This window comes from Pteronotus mesoamericanus, unplaced genomic scaffold (genome assembly GCF_021234165.1).
Source record: "Pteronotus mesoamericanus isolate MK-2021 breed Mesoamerican mustached bat unplaced genomic scaffold, CSHL_Meso_final scaffold_85, whole genome shotgun sequence".
NCBI classification, from domain to species: Eukaryota; Metazoa; Chordata; class Mammalia; order Chiroptera; family Mormoopidae; genus Pteronotus; species Pteronotus mesoamericanus.
The window spans coordinates 20,604,848-20,620,314 of NW_026555329.1; the positions used below are offsets into that span (position 1 = coordinate 20,604,848).

Sequence of the window (15,467 nt, forward strand, 5' to 3'; positions counted from 1 at the left end):
ATGGCAGAGGGAAAGAGCGTCTGGAGTCAGACAACTGATTTTGTTTCTCACAGATGAAAATCTCATGACAAAAGGGAAGTTTCTGGTAGTGTTTCTATTACTCTCTCCGGTGCAAAGCCCAGGAGATCCACTCATTGAAACCTTCTGCGCTTCCTACCAAGCTCTCAAAGGAATGGAAAGTGTATTGTGTATCTGTGTAAACTCACAGATTTATCAACGATGGAAAGATCTACTACAAGCCAGACTGACAATTGCAGATGAATTAACAGGACACAGTGTTTCCACTTTAAATTTAGATTTGATAAACAGCACTATCCTTAAACTGAAACCAGTCACTCAGTCACCAAGAAGGTTTCTGCCCTCCCGTGGATCATCTTCCATCATCTTAGAGAAGAAAGAAGAGGATATCTTGACCGCACTGGAAATTCTCTGTGAAAATGAGTGTAAAGACACAGATATTGAGAAAAACGAATCTAAGTTCCAACAATTTAAGAAAACAAAAGAAGAGCACTTTTATCGAGGTGGCAAAGTATGCTGGTGGAACTTCTATTTTTCTTCTGAAAACTACTCTTCGGCCTTTGTCAAAAGAGACAATTATGGAAACCTTAAAGAGCTGATAGAGCGTACGGCAGAGTCTCCTAAACCAGTATTTGTAAAAATTATCAATCTTTACCACCATCCAGGCTGTGGGGGTACCACATTGGCTATGAATGTTCTCTGGGACCTAAAGAAACACTTCAGGTGTGCCGTGCTAAAAAACAAAGGAACTGATTTTGCAGAAACTGCAGAGCAAGTGTTCAAGCTGATTACCTATAAGGCAACCAGCCATCAGGATTACATTCCGGTACTTCTCCTGGTGGATGATTTTGAAGATCAGGAAAACGTCTACATTCTACAGGACACTATCCAATCTACTTTAGTAGCGCACGGTTTGAGATACGAAAAAACACTGGTCATTATCTTAAACTGCATGAGATCCCAGAATCCTGATCAAAGTGCAAAACTAGCAGACAGCATTGCACTAAAACACCAGCTTTCTCCCAAGGAACAAAGAGCTTTTGAGGCCAAACTGGAGGAAATTGAAAAGCAACATAAGAACTGTGAAAACTTTTATTCCTTCATGATCTTGAAAGAAAACTTTAAGAAATCGTATATAGAAAATGTAGTCAAGAATATCCTAAAAGGACAGGATGCCAACAGCAAAGAAACCCAACTCATTTCTTTCCTGGCTCTACTCAACTCTTATGTTACTGATTTTACAATTTCAGTCTCACAGTGTGAAACATTTTTGGGAATCCCATGCATTCATACGCCCTGGAAGCCTGAGAGCATAGAAGACAAGATGGGAACCTACTCGACTCTTCTAATAAACACAGAAGTGGCCGAATATGGGGGATGTGCAGGCGTGCGCATCATTCACCCTCTGATTGCCAGTTGCTGCCTAAAAGAGCTGGAAGAAAGCTATCACTTGGGTAAGTGTCAAATTGCCTTGATGTTATTAAAAGAGAATTTATTCTATACTTCTGGAATAGGAAGAGACAAATTTCAACAATACGTGCAAACCCTTCTGCTTACGAGACAGCGCAGAGAGTATGGAGATGAAACAGACACTCTGTTTTCGCCGTTAGTTGAAGCTCTACAGAATGACGAAGTGGAAAGGGTCTTGAAACAAGGAAGCGTTCGGTTCCCTCAAAATGCATTTATTTGTCAGGCCCTAGCAAGACATTTCTACATTAAAGAGAAAGACTTTAACACTGCTCTCTGTTGGGCCAATGAGGCCAAGGAGAGAGCACCTAAAAATTCCTATATCTCAGATACTCTTGGTCAGGTCTACAAAAGTGAAATCAAATGGTGGTTGGATAAAAACAAAACCTGTAGGGCTATCACTGTTGAGGATCTAACACATTTCCTGGAAGCTACTGAAAATGCAGCAAGAGCTTTCAAAAAATCCCAAGAGCAAACTGATGGGAAAGATTCTGAAACAGAGACCTGGTCACCACAGAAGTCCCAGAGAAAATACGACATGTATAATACGGCTGGCTTCTTGGGTGAAATAGAAGTTGGTCTTTACACTATTCAGATTCTTCAGCTCACCCCCTGTTTCCACAAAGAAAAGGAATCATCTAAAAAGCCTATGGCAGAATTTTTATCTGGGAAGGGAAATATTCCTACAGACCCAAAAAGTGAATATTATTTGGCTCTTAACAAGTTCACATCCTACTTACAAAATTTACAGTCAGATATGAAAAAGTGCTTTGACTTTTTTACTGATTATTTAGTTCTTTTAAAAACAAGGAATATGCTAAAAGAAACAGTGGAAATCTTATTAAGCAAGAAAATCAGTCGTTGTTTCAGTAAATACAAGGAAATTTTCTGCCTGTTGGATTCGGGTCCATTAGCGAGCAGAGAGAGTCAATTACTGCTAGAGGAGAATCGCTGGAAAACCCTAGAAGCCTTGAGAGCAGACAGGTTTTCTGGACTTCTGGAATATCTTAACCCAAATCAGGACGATGCCGCAAACACTATGGAAAACATAGTGGACCAATACACTTCCCTCTTGCTGCAAAATCCAAATAAACGGCTGGCAAAGGAAAAACAAAATTTTATTTTGGCCAACATTATTCTCAATTGTCTAAAACCCAACTCCAAGTTCATTAAGCCACTTAACACGCTTAAAAAACTGCTTCGAGAAGTGTTACAATCCGTAGAACTAAACCATCTATGTCCAGATCCTTATTTCTTGGCTTGCCTCCTGTTCTGGCCAGAAAATGAAGAGCTAGATGAAGATGCTGAACTAATGGAAAAGTACGTTTCATGCTTAAGTAGATCCTTCAATAGACAGTACAGGAGAATGTGCAGGTCCAAGCAGGCAAGCACACTTTTCTACCTGGGGAAGAGGAAGGGTCTCAACAGCCTTGTTCACAAAGCCGAGATAGAGCAGTACTTCAGTAAAGAAAAAAATATAAATTCCTTCTGGCAGAGTGGAGACGTGTGGAAAAACGCAGAAGTCAAAGATCTCTTGCGTCCTCTCACTGGCCTGGCTGAAGGCAAGAAAATCTCTATCGAATATGGAACAAAGAAAAAAATAAAAATACCAGTAACATCCGTTTACTCGGGTCCACTCAGAAGTGGTGGCAACATAGAAAGAGTATCGTTCTACCTAGGGTTTTCCATTGAAGGCCCTCTAGCATATGGTATAGAAGGATGTAAGAAGGCATAATATGTTTTTATTCATATCTATCTCTGATCTTATTCCCTCTAGTGCCATGGCATTGTGATGACATTATTGGCTTACGTCTCTCACGGATTTTGGTTTTATCTCCCCAAATAAACTATAAGCCTTGGTAGGGCATGAAACATGGCTACACAGCAGAGCTTGGCAACAGTAGAGTCTGCTTTCAATGTTTTAAAGATGCGCTTTCAGACTAACATATTTAATTAAGAGGTTTCAGTTGATATCCACTGGTCATGTCATTATTGTTTATAGGGCAATAAATGCTGTCTTAATTCTATCACTCTGATGTGTTTTCTGAGTTATGAATTATTCCGTCACTGTGGAAGCAGAGACGTAAGTAAGAGAACCAGGGAGGAAAAGCCCCCCCTTAGCTACTGAACTCCACCAGAGATCCACACAGAGCGCCGCCTACCTCGCCTTGGTGTCGATACGCATGTATTATGTGGAAGGTAAATATTTTGTTCCCATCCTCCACCTACCCCTCCATACACACATACACACACACAATTCCTCGTAGCCCTTGCCCTTCTCTCAATTCCTTGCTTTGAGTTGGGAGGAGAAAAAAGACAACCAAGTAGCCACGAGCTTGAGCTCCCCATCCATCCTCTTGCTCCCTTTACACATGAAGCGGTTCCTTTGTCCATTCTCGCCACCTGTCAACACGGTCTCATCTCCACCTGTTCTTCAGATCCCACCTCTCTGGCTGCTTTCCTTTGCTCTCCTCTTTTCTCTCTCTACTTCTCCACATGTGCTATTTGTGAACGCTGTTCTGTCAAATATTCCCTTATTTTCATCCAACATTTTCAGCATATGGCTCTTCTGATTTCTCCATCACAATTCAGTTCGAGTAACCAAGCACCAGGAAGTCCTCACTGACCCCTCTAACCCCTGCCTGATGAGACGACTTCCTCCTGGCGATATGTGCTCGCAACTTGCCAGCGCCGGGAATGCCATCCCAGAAGCTTCTTCCCAACTTACACCAGTCAGAACGGCCTCGAACAGCATGCCAGGGCTTGGATTTTAGGAGATATCTGTACCCCATGAGGTGAAACACAGGCTAACCTAGATTGAATAATTAATAAATACATATTTACTTATCCACTACTTTACATCTCCCTAGAACGTAACTTAGAAATTCCAGGCTTCGAGCCCAATTCCTCTTGTCATCAAGATGCCTTCTTCCTAGCAGTGTTCCTTTCACCAGTTTCTATGACCCTCTGGGCAATACTCACAGGGACCATGAACGTGTCCCTGGTGCTAGAAGCCACATCGGCTGCTGATCCGGCTCCAAACTGCTGCTTCCCTCTTCTGCAGGCACCCGTGCATCTGGTACCAGGCTCTTCCACGTGGCTACACTCCGGAAGTCCTCATGGGTCAGTCCCTTAATCTGTCATAACTCAGCTAAGACCAGGCTACAGTGTTTACAACATTTAGCTAAGAGCTTGACATAAGAGGAAACAAAGTTGTAAGAGAAGGGAGAAAAGCTGTTACGTGTTCCGGTTACCCAAGACTAGCCTCAGAGTTTATAGGCGCAACTCCTACACAAGGGGCCTCCGTCTCCTCGGCCCCTTCAATAGCCGTGACGTTGGGTGGCCTGGCTCAACTCTCCCAGAGGAGACAACCCTTAAACAGGGACCTCGACTCACAGATTAGGCTACACACCCTCTAAGAGCCCCAGAAAAAAATATGCTTCTTCTGAAAAACATTATAAATGCAGAGATGTCACCCCACCCACAGCGAGGACACGGTCCTACGTAATTGTGCAGAGAAGTTCCACTCCCCGTTTCAGAAGGCACTCTGGGCGTCACTCTTCTAGAATCAAAGAGTCCAATAAAGTGCTTTTCCCAAAATAGAGAAATGCCTAGTCTTGCTTAAAACATGAATTTTTGTTCTACCTACAGGAAAACTTAGCCTTAAATTCCTGTTTATCCCATTTTCACCATCTGTATATCAAAATGATTGGCTTCCCATTTCTGCTCTGAGAAGTCCAATAAAAATTAAAACAATCATTTTTAATTAATTCTTTTCTTCAAACTCCCTCCCTTTTCTTCCTCTCTTTTTTTAATTGCCAGCTGAAAAACAAAGTGAAAAAGGAAATTGTAGAGTTGATTCTTCGTTGGTGATACTGCATGTTAACGCTACCACACCTTTCCTCACCCTCTGCTCAGGAGGACTCTGGGCCCTGGGTTATCTGTTACCTGCAGCCTGTCAGGGGCTCCATCTGCTCTGCAAACCGCCAGCTCTACCCTCTTAAGTAAATTAGCTCACAACTGATAACAGCACGAGAAATGCTTACCCCAGTAGGTCTTATAATGTGGAAACAGTGTAAAGCAAGGCAGCCCATGGGAAAAGTTCATACTTAGAAAATAGGCAGGCTTACAATGCAAGCCTAATGGTGACAGCCATTCATCTGGACAGTCTGCACAGGTAAAGTAAGAATCCTGGTTTTCTCGTTTGTAAGATGAGCAAAATAAACTTGGTTAGCAAGCATCTGATGAAGATTAAACTGGATACCATAAGTTACATGTCTGCCACTCAGTAGGATCTTATTAGGAGGCAAATTTAAACATCTTTATTGAGATAATTCACATACCATAACATTCTCCCATTTAAAGTATACAATGCAATGATTGTTAGTATTCCCTTACACTTTAGGAAAACAGAAGGATGTAAGTCAGCCCATTCTGGAAAGCCAGTGGCAGACCAACATACGCTGTTTCCTTCCCGGTGCTCCCCAAGGCTCCCAACAACAGTGAAAACAGGTATTCCCAGAGGATGCAGTCAGACTGTCCCAGAGTTTGTCTGTAGCCAGGGCTCTCAGCAGTCCTCAACTCTCTCAAGAGGAGACAGATTTGAAACCTTTGGATTTTACCCAGACAGGCCAGAAGGTGGCAGGGTAAAGACTTACAAAAAACCAAAAAGAAAATAACCCCACCTTATTGTAGAGAGCAAAGTCACTTCCTTAAACTCAGATCTAGGAAAATGAAACTAAAAGCAGGCCACAGGCTTCCCCCACCTACCTATCAGTTTGGACACAGGCATTTCTGAGACACACACACCCAGTTGAATCAGAGGTAAAAGTACAGTATAAATAAGCTTTCATAGAAATTAAAAGAAGAAAACGTCTTCCTCTGACATCATAAGAGGAATAACACAGACATTAGATGTTTTTTACACTGAAATATGTAGTCTTCCTCTTATTTATGTAGAAGAAATTTAGAAGACAGTCTGGGTAAGTACAAAGTCTATTATTATTATTACTACCTACAGCAGCATTTTATTGAATACAAAGGAACCTATTTTATTTAAAGTATATTTTATTGATTATGCTATTACAGTTGTCCCACTTTTTTCTCTCCTTCATCCCTTTCTGCCCTGTGCCCACCTCCCATCCAGCATCCCTCCCCCTCTTATTTCATGTCCATGGGTCCTACATTTAAGTTCTTTGGCTTCTCCATTTCCTATATTATTCTTAACCTCCCTCTGACTATTTTGTACCTACCAATTATGTTTCTTATTCTCTGTACCTTTTCCCTCATTTCTCCCCTCTCCCTCCCGGCTGATATCCCTCCATGTGATCTCCATTTCTATGATTCTTTTCTTGTTCTAGTTGTTTGCTTAGTTTGTTTTTGCTTTTTTAGGTTCAATTGTTGATAGGTGTGAGTTGGTTGTCATTTTACTCTTCATAGTTTTGCTCTTCTTTTTCTTAGATAAGTCCCTTTAATATTTCATATAATAAGGGCTTGGTGATGATGAACTCCTTTAACTTGACCTTATCTGGGAAGCACTTTATCTGCCCTTCCATTCTAAATGATAGCTTTGCTGGATAGAGTAATCTTGGATGTAGGTCCTTGCCTTTCATGACTTTGAATACTTTCTAACAGCCCCTTCTTGGCTGTAAGGTTTCTTTTGAGAAATCAGCTGATAGTCTTATGGGAACTCCTTCGTAGGTAACTGTCTCCTTTCCTCTAGCTGCTTTTAAGGTTCTCTCCTTCTTTACTCTTGGGTAAGTTCATTATGATGTGTCTTGGTGTGTCCCTCTTTGGGTCCAACTTCTTTGGGACTCTCTGAGCTTCTTGAATCCCCTGGAAGTCTGTTTCCTCTGCCAGATTGGGGAAGTTCTCCTTCATTACTTTTTCAAATAAGTGTTCAGTTTCTTGCTCTTCCTCTTCTCCTTCTGACACCCCTATGATTTGGACATTGGAATATTTAAAGTTGTCCCAGAGGTTCCTTAGCCTCTCCTCATTTTTTTTTTTAAATTTGTTTCTTCATCCTGTTGTGGTTGAATGTTTATTTCTTCCTGTTGTTCCAAATCGTTGATTTGAGTTCCAGTTTCCTTCCCTATACTGTTGGCTCCCTGGACATTTTCCGTAGCCTTCACTTCTACCTCTATTTTGCAAGTGGACTTAATTATTTCTATGAGCATCCTGATTACCAGTGTTTTGAGTTCTGCACATGATATGCTGGCTATCTTCTCATGGCTTAGTTCTTTTTCTGGAGTTTTGATCTGTCCTTTCATTTGGGCCGTATTTCTTTGTCTTAGAGTACCTGTTACATTGTAAGCGGTGGAGTCTTACGTATTTGCCAGGCTGGGGCAACCCACTTTGCTGCATGACGGTGCTGCATGTGGGGAAGGGGTCCGAGAGGGAACAATGCTGATTGCTGGGCTCTGGCCCTGTGTTCAGTCACTTTCCTTGTTACCCACAAGTGCATCACGCCATTCTGCTGCTGATTCCCAGTGGGTGGGCATGTGTATGTTCTAGGACCCCATGGGCCCCTCCAGTGGACTCTCCCTTGAGACTGGAGGTTTCTCCCACTGCCGCAACTCTCCAGTTTTTACAGCCAGAGGCTCTGAGGCTTTCTTTTCTCACACTGGAACTCTGGGTTGCATGATCTGTCTCGCTCCCCAGTTGTTCCGTCTGGTTTCTCCGCATATGACTGTGGAACAGCCCGGTTGGACAGCTGCTACCTTGCCTGCCCAGTCTACCAACTGCCACCTTGCCACAGGTCCACTCCACTCTGGCTACCTATCTCTACCTGTCCTACCAGTTTGGATAAATGTTTCTTCCTTAACTCTTTGGCTGTTGGACTTTCATACACTTTGGTTTTTGGGGTAGTTCTGGTTATTTGTTTTTAAATTGGTTGTTATCCTTTTTTTGATTGTGTGAGGAAGTGAAGTGTATCTATCTATGCCTCCATCCTGGCCAGAAGCCAGAATTTACTTTCAATTAGAAAATTGTAATATACCCCCAAACAAAAATAATACTTAATCCTAGATATTCTAGACTTCATTGATGTGACAGGGGTTGGCTTTATATTAATTGAACAATGAATCATAACATTCCACAAAAGGTGCAATTTTAAACGAAAGACACTTTTATTGATGAAATCCTCCAAGCATTAGCATCTTCAGAAGGGAAATATGAAAATTGAAAGCTGTATCTTGCATTAATCAACTATAACTTCTACCATCTCTCTAAGGAGTAGGCAGCAGCTAGAAAATACAACTCCCTGATAGATCCAACTCAGAGATAAATCTCAGGTAGACAGCAGACAGACCTGAGACAGAAAGGCAAAGACAGACAGACAAGCTGCTAAGAAAGTCCTTGAAATTATGGCTGCTATCTGTTCCTGTTAAATATTCTAGGTTTTTATGTCTGATTTCCTTCAAAGCAAGGGATTACATTTCTAATTAAAAGCCTGAAATTCAACACTCTTTCTGTTAACCCTACAGTTAATAAATGTGCGTGTGTTCAATCATGTAACAAATGGTTTCCTTTTTGTATTGGTTGCTGAAAGCTCAAAACCAAAATCTTCCCATGTTTTGAAAGGCTTCGTTGCATAAACCTCAACTCTTTCGGTGTCATGTCCTTTTCCCTTCCCACTTTCTACCAGGCCAGAAAAGCGTATGGGACCTGAGAACTCTGAAGTCCACACAAGTTATTTTTCACAGATTCCAGTCTCACTTAACGGAATACGTGTGTCTTTTTAGGAGTGAGAACTGGGGATAGCCATGGGTGGCAGGCATGGCTCATTCTCTCCCAATAGCTCTTCTCCCCTCATATAAAGCCATAGAATGCTCAGCTACATTATTAGTTATGGCACTCTCTTTCTGTACTTCCGTGCTGTGCTCTCAAAATAAAGGAGTGTCTGCCATTTCCCGGTCCCATCTCCCACGGCTGTCACAGAGACATTACGCGGCAGCCAGAGCAGCCATGGTGGGTCACAAGTCGGAAGCCGTACTGAGATGACAGAGTAACAGGACGGAAGAAGCTTGGGCCATGACGGTTGTGGAGTTGTCACACCAGCCTTGGTCCATCTGCCTGGGCTTTCACAGGAAAGGAAAAGAGGCTTCTCTCCTCAGTAATCCACTGCTACTTTGGGTCATTTTTAGAGCAAATAAACTAATAATCTGTCTGCTATACCAGCAATAACACACACTATTACTATGAAATTCTGTACTTTCTGTCACAAAGTGTAGTGGGCAAAAAGTTGCTCGATTTCTTTCCCTCGTACTCCTGCTGTGCTAAGATGAGCTCAAGGATAGATTTTTCAAAAGAGAACATTTCACATAGAGGAGCAGTTTAAATCATTTCCCTAGAATTGCGTTAACTAGTCAACTGACCAGATGACTGAAAGGGCACTGGCTTTAGGGACAGATGGACAATTGACAAAGGCTTAAAACAGTCTTGACACTGAACTCATAATCTTTTTATTTCTCCCCTGTGTTTCGTGTTTTTGGTTTGTTAGACTAGCACTCAACCTGCTTCTCACAGTTAAAAATTTAAGAATGACCCAAAAAACCTCCTTCTCCCTCACACATCTGTCTCTCCATCACGCATTCTAACAGGGACAACTTTTTCATGAATACACAATATATAAATAAAAGTAACACATGGACATGAGAAAAGTCAAACAGAACGGAAACAAAATAAATAAAATTAGAGTTACATCTCTTCTTATCCTTAAGCCCCAGTCTCTTTCCCCAGATGTAAGCATGTCCATTCCCTGCTACCTTCCAAAAAAGTTTTCATGTAACTATCGGTTTCTGTGTACATGTGTGTGTGTGCAGAATCTATGTTTATGTACATTTCTATAATTTTTAAAATTTTTACACATGTGGGATTATACAATAGAAACTCTTCTACTTCTGACTATATTTCCCTTGGATTCTGGAAATCATTCCATTTCAATGCACTAAAATTATCTCTCATGGCTTTATTTCAGTTGTCTGAATATACTACCTGTTTCTATTTATGGTCAGTGAGGTTATTGCCAGGCTTTCTTTGGTACCAGCAAAATGGTTCAATAAATAGCTTTGTATAAATATCTTGAGCGTTTTTGAAATTTTTCACAACGTAAACGCTTAGGAAACTCACTGGATATTTCCAAGCATGAATTTAGTATAAGTAAGCTTTTTTTCTTTTTTCTTTTTACAGGAGGAGAGGCACTTAAAAGTAGAACTCCATCCCTATTCCCACTGCACCCCCTAGTGAACAAAATTGCATGCGTTTATAGAAAGCTTCAGTAGAAAGTTTGGGTACATTAACTTCTTTTTTTAAAATAATTGTTTTATTTTATTGTATTTTTTCCACTACCATTTAGCCCCCTTATATTCCCCTAAGTAAGCTTTTAATAGAAACAAATGACATATATGGAATATGCACTTAGTGTACGACTTGATGAATTTTCACCAGGTGACCACCGCTATGAAGCCAGCGTGCAGGTCAATACACAGAACACGGACGGCGTCCCAGAACGTATCCTTGTACTCCCTCCACGCCCCTGCTCCTCTCTCAGGGGTAACCACTCTCATGAATTCTCCCACCGCAGATTAATTTTGTCTGCTTTTAACATTTACATAAACAGTAAGTGATACCATTGTATTCTTTCCTGTATGTGTCCTTTCATTCAACATTATGCCGCTTCAGGTGACAATAGTTCACTCATTCCAATCACAATCTAGTATTTCATCATATAACTCCACCACTATTTCCCCATTGTGCTATTGATGGATACATCATGAATAAAGCTCCTATGAACATTCTTGTATGTATCTGTCTTTGGTGAACATACACACTCACCTTTCTTGGATGTATCTAGAGTGTTCAGACTGAGAAGGTAAAGCCAAACAGTTTTCCAAGGAGAATGTATATGCACTTACACTCCCACAGGCAGTGTATATGAGAGCTCTAGTTGCTTGATCTTATATTTTAATCCACTTGTCCTTTATTGTTGGCACTGTTTTATCCTGTTTAAAATATCTTTTCTTACCTTCATATTCTCCTAGAATTTTTTCGTTAGCTTTGTTTTGGCTTTGAGTTTTTATGAGTTTGATAGACAATGCTGAATTTCTTTTAAGATTGTTCTCACGTACACCTCTACCTAGAGTTTATGACTTAACTTGATTCCCAATCCTCTCCCCAACTCCAAGTATTATTTAAATTTTTCATTTTGGCAACATGATATGACAAAAATGATATTTTATAGTGTTTTGCATCAAAACACTTGACTATGATAGAGGTTAAATTTATTATGTTTATTATTATTTTTCTTATAAATCTTCATATCTTTTGCTTATTTTTTCAAGTTAAACTTCTGGCTTTTCATTACTGAGTTGTACAGATCTTTTATAAAGTAAGAAAACTAGTTCTTCCTAGTTTTCCTGGTGGATCAGTGCTCTTTTAGCTCATTTTAGGATATGCAAAGTGATGTCCGTGCTTATGTGACTCAAATTTATTACCTTTTCTCTGTGTGCCTTTGGGGTGTATATTATGTCTTCCTTCCCCACGTTAATATTTTTTTAAACTTGGTCATGTTTTCTAAGAGTGTATTAATGAAGTTATCACATTTCAATCATCGAGTCATATGGTATATACTTTAATGTGAGGAGATTTAACTCATCTTTGCTTTCGTCTTGTTTAAGGAAGTGTGCTTTGTGACAAAGGCCACGTAGAAGAGGTACCGTTAACATCATTGGCCCAGTCAGGATACACCCAGAACCAGTGATTCCAAGAGACCACAGGCCCAACCCCCTTCTACCCTGAGTTAGATCCAGTCATTATTGTACTTCAAGTATATATGTATTTCTCTTTTTTTTTCCAGGTAATTTGGGTGATAATTGAAAGATAATTCAAAGTGTCTTTTTTTTTCTTCTACTTGCCTCTCCAACAACTGTTCCCTTTCCTTTCACAGGGGGGAGGAAAGAAGAGGTGAAACCTGTAAGTTATGGTCCTGATCTGAACTAGTGTGGAAAGACAGACTTAAGCAGAAGCTCGCATGTCCCACTGTCTCTAGCCTGTCATCCCCTCCATGGGTCTTACCCATCTGCTTGCTTCTGGGCCTTCATTGCTGGGATACTGTACTTTAGGAAAATCTGATTTTTCTTCCGTCTCCCTTCTACCTGTCTCTGATTAGGGCGGGGATGGAGACACTGAGATGACAGGAAAAGGTTTCTATGCCCAAGGGGTTTGTGCATCTCTCCTCTTCGTTGCCCACGGACCCATTTGGTTGGTTTCTCTACGAACCAAGGGTGTTTGAAAATTTCCAGGATTTTGTTCAGTCACTTTTCCCTCACTTTCAATTTTGAAAGTCAACGCCACATGTCGATTCTTGGATTATTGTGTCTTTCTTTTCATGATTAATTTAATTTAAGGACTAAACTTGTATCCCATCCTTTGTTTGAATGTGGCCGGAGGTTTTTCCTTCTGATTTTATCCTATCTTTTATTCATTTTATTAAGTTTTGAGAAGGAAAATTCTTTAATTTGGTTTAATAAAAAGAATAGAAATCCAAGCATAGCCAACAAGATCAAAAACACACACACACATATAAGCCAGGGGTGCTTTCCTTACCTGACACTGACTTACTTATAAAGCTCTCATAATCAAATCAGAATGGCTTTTCATGCAGGGGTAGTCAACACACACTGAAACAAACTATGGAGCCCAGAAATAGGCCGATGAATATTTTGAGCCTTAATATGTGGTATGGTTTTGCAGATCAATAAGAAAAGTATGGATTTTTAAAAACATGGTGATGAGAATTATTGTTAATCATGTGGAAATAAATGAAAGTGGATCCCTTACCTCATCACATCCTACACATAATCAACTCCCAGTAGAAGGTAAAAGTAGAAAGCATTTACAAAATTATATGAAGGAATATCTTAAGACCTCAAAATAGGGATGTCGTAAGGAAGACACTAAAAACAGAAACCATAAGAAAAATAGTGATAAGTTTAACCACACTGAAATTAGGAACTTCTATTTATCACCACAAAATGAAAAGAAAAACTAAAAGATACCTGCAACAGAGAATAAAGGATTAGGACATAGGGCACATTAAAACACCTTAGACAAAATAAGCAAAACATGATCAATATGATTAAAAATGTACAAAAGAAATGAAAAAGAATTTCATAGAAGTGAAAGCATAAATGTGAAGCCCAAAAAGCTTAAAAGATTTTCAATCTCATTAGTAATGAGGAAAACAGAAATTAAAACCACAACTAGATGGAATTTCATACCCACCTGAATGGCCAAATTTAGAAATCTCATAATACCAAGAGCTGGCAGGGATTCAGAGAACTCTTAATCCACTACCAATAGCAGTGAAAACTGCTATGACAACTTGGGAGACACTTTAGCATTATTAGGAACATTGATCATGGGCATGATCACCAAAAAGCACCTGCCCTCCACGCAATCTTCTCTAGACTAGCTCTTGCTCAAGTGTATCAGAACATGAAGATGAGAAGGTTCAGAACTGGTTTATGCCAAATATTCATCAGCAGAACCATGGATAATCCAGGTGTGCCAAATTCACACAATGGAATATTGAATAACAATGAAAAATAACTACAGTTACACCGACTGGATGGTGGATGGATCTCAGAAGCAGTGCTGAGTGCCTGAATACATATAAGCCAGTTCCAAATAACAAAACTAAGCAATGTCTGACATAGAAAATTGGGAACCCTAAACCTATTTGCATATTGATGAGAAAGATGCTATTTAAGTGGGAATTTGAAAGTGTAAAGATAGGAATGGAGTTAAGTCCCTGGGAGTAAAGAGAGTGGATTTCAAAAGATCACCTCTCTCTTATATTGGGGATTCAGAGTGTTATGCAGTTATTGACTGTATGATCCCTTTTTATATTATTTATTAGGAAGTACAATACAGAGAAAAAAATCTTACACTGAATAATTTGAGTAAGTTGTCCACTCTCCAATACTTTGTGTTTTTTAACAAACAATGAACTTCTAACCACATTACAAGAAATCATTACCACAACACAACCATCAATATCAGGAAGTTAACACTTATGTTTGTTAACTTAGATGTTAATGTTGATCTAAGCCTCATACTTCATTCGGGTTTCCCAATTGTCTCAATAATGTCTTTTATAGCAAAAAGACCTAATTTAGAATCACATGTTTCCTTTAGTCTCCTCGTCTGGAATGATCCCTTAGTCATTTTGTGATATTTATGACCTCAGCACTTTTTATGTTTATAGACCAGTTATTTTGCGGAATGTCTCTCAATTTAGATTTGTCTAATGTTTCAAGATTCTTAGATTTAAGCTATTCTTATTCGCAGGAATGTATCACAGAAGTGACATTGTGTTCTCGTTGTATCCTACCAGAACATATCAATAGTTCTTATTTGTCCCATACTGATGATGTTCACCTTAATGACTTGAAATATCACGGAAAAGACAAACTTTATCACTAAGTATTCAGGAAGGAGGTAATTTCAAAAGTTCTAAATATGTTACTTCTCACTGAACTTTTCACTTACTCATTTATTTGTTTATATCTGTGGGGACTTAAGGTTTTCTAATTCATTCAGTGGGTTAAAACTTGTTAGTACGTTATTTATTTTGATGCTCAGACTACCTAGGTTTGGCTATTCAAGTTAGTCTTTTAGACTTTTAGACACATCCTCCTTTCTTTGTGCCCTTCTTTGCTTTCTGGCACAAACACTGCTCCAAATTTATCTTATACTTTTCCTGTCTCACCCCTGGCATCAGCCATTTTTCCTTGTCTCCCTGGTTCTTTATAGGGAAAGAAGAAAAAAACAGCATTTAGAAGCCAAGATCTAGGTGTTAGCTGTATTCATTGCTATTGAGGTGTCTCTCCTCCCCTCTTAATGAACAGTCCTTGACAATACATTCGCAGCTGTATTTATTTCTATACCTAAATATATTGAAAAGCGTGAGTTTGCACTGA

General features: G+C 39.8%; 1 protein-coding gene across 1 annotated transcript in view; it reads left to right on the forward strand.

Annotated features, from left to right (window-relative positions):
• Window positions 1-762: 762 nt before the first annotated feature.
• SAMD9L (sterile alpha motif domain containing 9 like) overlaps window positions 763-15,467 on the forward strand; it is a 34,588-nt gene continuing 19,883 nt past the window's right edge. Inside the window, 1 exon segment of the mRNA XM_054564558.1 lies at window positions 763-1,472. Coding sequence (XP_054420533.1) covers window positions 971-1,472 — 502 coding nt within the window. The 5' untranslated portion in view covers window positions 763-970.